General features: G+C 37.0%; 1 protein-coding gene across 1 annotated transcript; it reads right to left on the reverse strand.

Annotated features, from left to right (window-relative positions):
- Window positions 1-2,355: 2,355 nt before the first annotated feature.
- LOC111890798 (ATP-sulfurylase 3, chloroplastic) lies at window positions 2,356-4,894 on the reverse strand. Its single transcript, XM_023886884.2, has 5 exons — window positions 4,280-4,894; window positions 3,484-3,889; window positions 3,133-3,393; window positions 2,867-2,953; window positions 2,356-2,769 (listed from the first exon to the last, which is right to left on the reverse strand). Exons 1-5 carry the CDS (start codon window positions 4,786-4,788, stop codon window positions 2,632-2,634), a joined length of 1,401 nt encoding a protein of 466 aa, XP_023742652.1. The 5' UTR covers window positions 4,789-4,894; the 3' UTR covers window positions 2,356-2,631.
- Window positions 4,895-7,131: the final 2,237 nt, after the last annotated feature.

The following is a 7,131-nucleotide window of genomic DNA, read 5'->3' on the forward strand; positions in this document are numbered from 1 at the left end:
AGGGATGAGCTATAGAACCGCAAAACCGGACCAGAACCGGTATAACTGGAAAATTCTTAAACGGTCCGGTTCTCGGTTCTAAAAATTGACCTTGTCGGGCTTCTGAGTATTCCAGGTATGGGTACAATGGGTCTGAGAACCGGATTAGAAAAAAAAACAAAACCGAAATAAATGCACCAGACCCGATTTAATCACCACAACAATTTTCTTCAAAATTTCATGTGTAGTCCTTTTTATGGAAATGCTTAATTGTAGAATTCAAATATGAATGTTCTATTTAGATATGTGACATGGTTCTTGAGCTTGAAAAAGATTTGAACTTTTGAAGTTTCATCAATGGCACGCAAACATGTAAATAAAGCTTTATGTTCATGCTTTCTCATGAAGATATTTCTTGCTTTTATGATTGATTTCTTCCATTAATCATACTACTTCATGGCTTTATGATAATTGCAAATTAGATGTGGTAATTCATGAATGTCAATGTTTATACACAGATTACATCTTGATTTATCACATTCTTTGACTAATACATAAATTAGAACAGTGTTGGATTTCATTCTTGTCTCTGATTGACTGATTCCATTCCTATTACAAAACCGATGATCAATCACAGAATCCCGGAAAGGTTGGATTACACAAACAATACCGATTATGTCCTAGGGGTATTTTCGGAAAAACTGCCATATTTTAGTTTTGGATGTTTAGGATTTTGTTTTGCAGTAGAGGTTAAGCTAAAAGCATGTAAATCATCAAAGGGACTTAAAAATATGTGAATGAATCTGTAGAAATTGCAAATAAGAGCAGGGATATTTTTGGAAGTTTTCTTATTTAATAGTTTTTATTCCACTTTTTATGTGTTTTACTATGATTGTTTTGTGTTTAGTATAAATGGACCCTTCGTGTGGTATTTTTATGTAGCCCAGAAAACGTTTTCAATCAATAATACTTAGGCTCCAAGTATTTTTTTTTTTTTTGTTTATCTCCTGTTTTCCCTAGTTTGTTAATTGAAGTTATCCCCTGGTGCCATTCACTTAGTTGATTTGTACCTCAAAATTGGAATATAAACATACTCATCTATTGATGGTTTAACATATTTAAATGCTATGATGTTAGGAAACTAATTTTGGATGTTTTACTTATTTTCTTCATAATGTCATTTTTACATATTTTTTTTTCTTTATAAGCTTAACAGATTACATTATAAAAGTTGGAATTAGTGGGAAATTTAAGCATACACATCTATTACTTGATCTGATCTCAACGAATACATGGTGCCAATGAATTAGTGGAAAATTTAAAAAGATGGCATGACAAAAAGCCAAAAAACACAAAAATGGTCCTTACATTTTAAGCTAGTGGCTACTACTTATGGAACTTATAGTATCATGCAGTAAAACACATGAAATACAACTCTAACGAATCATTATGGAAACCATCACTAAATGAACACTTTGAACAAAAAATTTGCCAAATTTAAAGGTTTGTGGTTCCAATGTTCAAATTCCGGTTCCATACCCACTTTACCCAGTCTGATACCCGGAACCGAACTGGAACCAGTTCTTGTATACCGGTCCGGTTATCGGGTCTTATAATCCATCAATTCCGGGTTCCGGGTTTTCTAGATCGGGGTCCGGGTTTTGACACACTTTCATCCCCTAAGTAGCAATACCCCTTCACCTCTTCTTTCCACCGTTTCCAACATCCTCCCATAAAGAGTTGGTAAGTAGATACAACCCCACATGGGGAATCTCACTTTAAGGCACATATGGAGAATCATCATCCAACCCCATATTCAGTGGTCGCATAACATAAACCAACTACGTCGGTGTAAAAAGAACTCCCCACATCCATGACACCTAGAGAATTTTTTATGGTTCACCCCATTCCCATTGGTATAACCTATAAGCAATTAACCATTGATAAACTCAATAAATGGAGAAATCACAAAAACACATTCTAACAAGATGGAAACATCACACTATTGTAGTACATGTCCACAAGTTCTCAAATCTAAAGTTGCATCACCAAATTCAAAGGAACTGAATTCTATCATCGCAAAGTAAATCTACTTAGTTCAAACAAAATATCAAAAAACAAAAATGTCACGATCTGAAGTGGAGGAATCGCTAAGTTAAAGCTGAACACCAGAAAGTAATATAAAGTCATTGCCTTTAAAGGAGATGAATCAATACCTATCAACAACTGCATTCATTCAATAATGGATATCAAAAACAAAAACATCTGTATCTCAGAACATTTGTTAATTAGGAGAAATCAGTTTTACCAATGGAAAGAAGCTAAATGAATGGATTGAAACTTTTTTAAAGATGAACCAAGATGGAATAAGAAAAATGAATCCCAAACGCAACCAGTAGTATATTTCATGTGTGAAAAGCATAAATAAATATGTTACAATGTGCACCAGAACAGCACATGAATTTTTACATGGAGGCAAAGTTATATCACTACAGCAGTGCCTCAACTTATTTCTAAAACAAAACAAATCCACACAATTATGAACAAACATAGGCTTGAACCTGAAACAAACACAATGCATTCTAATCTGGTTCATGGACTTTTCACCCTTCTGTGTGTCTGTGTCTGTGTGTGTGTCACATGGTCAATGGCTCAAGCCGGAATGGGTTCAGGGACCCTACCAGAGTCATTTGCAGCCAAACTATCATAGTATTCAACCAACACTTCCCAACCACCAGGGCACATAAATCCATCTGGAGGGTTTTCTTTGTTCTTTGCAAGTGCTCTCATCTGTAAAGGCCAAAAATGTCCATTAACTCTCATTTCTGCAAAAGACATGAATGCCCTTCTCACACAAAGATTTTATTTTTTTATACTTAATACATACCTTGGTACCCGAGATGAAGAGGAAATCTTGTGGTCTGGAGGGATCAAAGAATTCCATTTTCTGCTTTGTCTTGTCATAGGCTGCCACCTGTAATTAATATATAATTCATAAATTCATAATCAAACCAAAAGGGTTTCTTTGGTTGGATGGAATGGAATGAGTCATTACGTTCCATTCCATTCTTCTTGCATATGAATGGAATGAACCATTCCATTCCTTCCTGGGAACACGAGGAATTGATGATGCTATGGAATGCAAGTAAGTACCTTGAAAGGAAGAATGTTTAGGCGTTCAAGTCCAGGTGCCATGCTAAGTACTTTCTTTCCATGATCAGCATCATATAAATCCCTTTTCTCAACTGGATGACTCATGCCAGCTGGATCACGGCCCACTATGTAAAAGTCAGCACCTGCATTGATCCGAGCCTTGGCATGCCATTGGACCTCAGTGGGCCCCGCATAGTGCATTGGAGATGGAAATATCGACACAACTGTGTTTTCTGGATCAAGAACACCATCTTCAAGCACCTAATCACATTCATATTTCATATCATTAAAAAAAAAAAGTTACACAATCATAATTGTAGTAACCAAAAACTATAATAAAATTTTGCTAACCTTCTCATGTTGCTTCATACGCCAGCTAAGGGGAACATCATCTGCCTTAGTGAATCCCCCAAGTGGATGAAGCAAAAGAACAGGATTCTTATAACCCATTTCAAGAAGCCTTCGCCTTGTGTCAGTCATCAAAAGAGCATGACCATTGTGAACTGGATTCCTGAGCTGGAAAGCAAAGACGGCATCAGCATTCCGTTTGGTGAATTCCGCCCGAAGTTCTGAAGGGGAAAGTCTGTATTTGTCAAGACCATCGTTGTATTTGATTGGTTGTATGACTTCAAGATCACCACCAATCAGCCAATCTCCTGCACCTGTTATGGCTTCTTCAACATATGGGAGACCAGGGGCAGTGGTTCCCCATGTTCTTGCTATTCTTTCTTCTTTGTTGTGCTTGTAGATCTCAATACTATATGATTAATACATAAATCATCAGAAAGTTGATACTTGTAGGTTTTCAGTCTTTTCAAGGTGAGAGATATATCACTTTTTGATATTTATCTCCTTTTCTGGTAAAGAAGATACCAGAAGGCTCCTTGTGAATCATCAATATACCTCGGATTCATGATTAATGATTCTGGAATAATGCCCAACAGATAAAGACTAAACCTTTTTAGTAGCTGATAACTATAAAATTAGTGTTTACAAGTTCGAAGGAGATAAAGTACTAACTTTTTTCGTCTATTTTTACGCAGATTATCATCATAAAGATGTTCGGTGGTAGTTATAAAGTTGGAAAGGTCCCTGGATTAATAACAAAATGAAATAAATCAATAATGAATGTAGAAAAGCATCTTACTTGTTCAAAATAGCAATCGGGTTATCAGAAGAATCAATGAGGGCAACAGATGTGGAACCGGAAATCCGATTCTTTTGAGAATCGTCAATGTCCAGGACGATTGGCAAGGACATATTGACGATTGACCCGTCTCCTAATCGGAGCGAGTTAAAATGAAGAGTTTGGAGGAACTCGGATTCTCTCATGAACCCGGTTAGCGGACTAGCCCAGCCTTCGCTGAGCACATGGACCCATTCCAGATCGATCCTGGAGAGCTTGATTTTGGGCAAAGACATGGCTTCCCGCTTCTTAACATCTCTCTGGGATTCAGGAACGACAAGCTCAACGAGCTTGCCTCCATCTGGTTCAATCAACCCGCAAGAGATACGAATCGACTTTGGAATCGGTTTCTTTTTGTAGGAGGAGTAGGAGACAGGGGAGACAATAGGGAAATTGATTCGGTGGGTTTTGGGGAAAGGGTTGTTAGACTGGATTGGTGTCTTGATGATAAAGGAAGCCATGGCAGCCATTGTTTTCCTGTTGTCCCTCCCTCCTTTATTGCCGATTGCAAGGGGAGACAAAGGTTGATTTTTGATTCAGTTCCAGTCCAGGCTGTGTCAATGGAATCATAATAGTAGGAATATAAAGCGGAGTTGGGAGGATGAACCTGGACACTTGAGTTTTTGTATTATAATCGTTTACACGTTTTAATTTTGTTTTTACTGCAAAAGTTTCCTCCACTTTGTTCTTTGGTTATATAAAAAATAATATTTTCTTGGGTACCTTTATTATTCTTTATTTCTAATTAATAAATATACATAGATATGCATAATTGTACGGACGCTCTACAAAGACCGAACATTCAAGTATTCAACTTTTCTTATATTTTCTATATTAAAAAAAATTATTTTTTTTCTGTATATCAAATATCTATTTATGAAAACAGGTATTTATAAGTACATAAATGTATATACAAATCCATTTTTATAGAAAATATATATACAAACATGTATTTTACAAAAAAAAAAAAAAGTATAGAAACATTTATTTTATTATAAATACATTGTGTAAAACATCTTGCAACCAAATAAGTGTTTATATATATATATATATATATATATATATATATATATATATATATATATATATATATATATATATATATATATATATATATAAACTTGTTTACTATGAAATAGGTGTTTGTATAGATTTTTTTTGTAAAATATTGTAACATTCTAATTTCCAAGAGGGTGATTTTAGGGGTTTTATTGCAAATAAGGAAGCCTACTCGACGAGTTGGAGGCCCAACTCGTCGTGTAAAGAGTAGCCTACCCACGTGATTTATGAGGTCTACTCGACGAGTTGGAGGACCCCAACTCGACGAGTAAGAGCTGAATGAGGAAATCTTAATTTTTAGGGTTTGCACCCTGTTTAAAGTACTTAAACCATATCCTTGTGCCTCCCTTATCACCCCATTACTCAAAGAAGGAAACCCTAGCCGTTCTTTACTGCTCCCTTGTGTTTGTGAGGTTAAAAGAGTGTCTTTGGTGCATTTGTGAAGAGAGCTTGAAGTCTAAGGAGCTTGGAGCAGGGAGAAGCTTGTGGATTTGATTTCTACTTCATCTTAGCATCATCTTGAAGGTAACAAGCCGTTACCTTGACTTCTCTCTAGCTAGATCTCTTCATACAAGGGTTTAGGGCCATTTCTAGGCTGTTGAGGAGTCATTTCTGGTTTTGGGCATGATCTGAAGTTGTAACTTCATATTTGGATTCCTCTAACCCCCTTATAGTCATAAAGTTCTAGTCTTTAGCAAGTTATGGACCTCTCCTTACCTAGAACTTCTTCTTTGGTTTGGTTTTGGCCTTTAAAACCTTGCATGCACGTAAAGTGTGCAACTTTACGTGGTAGTTGTGCCCTAGGAGGCTAGATCTACAATTTGGAGTTTGTTGGGTAGCTTGAAATCATCTGGATAAGAAGTAGACTGCATGAACTCGACGAGTTGGATAACCTAACTTAACGAGTCGAAACGGGTTTCCCTGTTTTTTGGTTTCGGCATGAACTCGACGAGTTAGTAAGGAGACTTGATGAGTAGATAGGGTTTTTCCTGACTTTCTGGACGTTGCATGGACTCGACGAGTTGGATAGCCAACTCGGCGAGTTGACTCTGATTCTCGCGACTCTCTGAATTATGAAGGGACTCGACGAGTCTGTAGGTTGCACTCGACGAGTTGGGTTAACATAGACTGTTGACCTTGACCATTGACTTTGGCTTCAACCAAGGGTTTACCAGTTTGACTTATGGGGGTATTTTAGTAAATTGGAAATTTATGGAAGTGGACTTGGTCATGTGGTAGATATAGGTGATGGAGTTCATGGCTGTGATTCGGGAGTTTGATCTTATCACTATAGTTCGACATTGTGAGGTGAGTTTTCCTCACTATACTAAAGGGTCGAAGGCACCAAGGTCGGACCTTTTGATTGTTATCCTGCTTTGTTATTAGTGAGATCGGTTAGATAAGTATCCTGGTAGATAGGATGTTACTATGATTAGAGATATGTAGATCGGTTTGACTATCTGTAGACTGTTATGTGATTATCTGTTATATGAGCACATGTTTGATTGGTAGTTAACGGTATTCCATCATGTGGATGATTGGACCTTAATATGTTGTCTCTGTAGACTATTAGCTGATTATTTGATATAGGTGCACATGTTTTATTGGTAGCGTGAGTATTCCATCCCGAGGTTGATTGGACGCATAATATGTTGGCATTCCAACTCGATGGTTGAGGGCCTGGGGTATTCCAACCCGATGGTTGAGGGTCTGGGGTATTCCAACCCGATGGTTTATTGGACCTATAGTATGTT

This window comes from Lactuca sativa, chromosome 5 (genome assembly GCF_002870075.4).
Source record: "Lactuca sativa cultivar Salinas chromosome 5, Lsat_Salinas_v11, whole genome shotgun sequence".
Classification (NCBI taxonomy): domain Eukaryota; kingdom Viridiplantae; phylum Streptophyta; class Magnoliopsida; order Asterales; family Asteraceae; genus Lactuca; species Lactuca sativa.

Coding starts and splice junctions, on each gene's coding strand:
- LOC111890798 (XM_023886884.2), bottom strand. CDS start 4,788: ATGGCTGCCATGGCTTCCTTTATCATCAAGACACCAATCCAGTCTAAC. Junction 3,890..4,279: donor CCGATTGCTATTTTGAACAA/GTAAGATGCTTT, acceptor TTAATCATATAG/TATTGAGATCTACAAGCACA. Junction 2,770..2,866: donor TCTTCATCTCGGGTACCAAG/GTATGTATTAAG, acceptor TGGCCTTTACAG/ATGAGAGCACTTGCAAAGAA.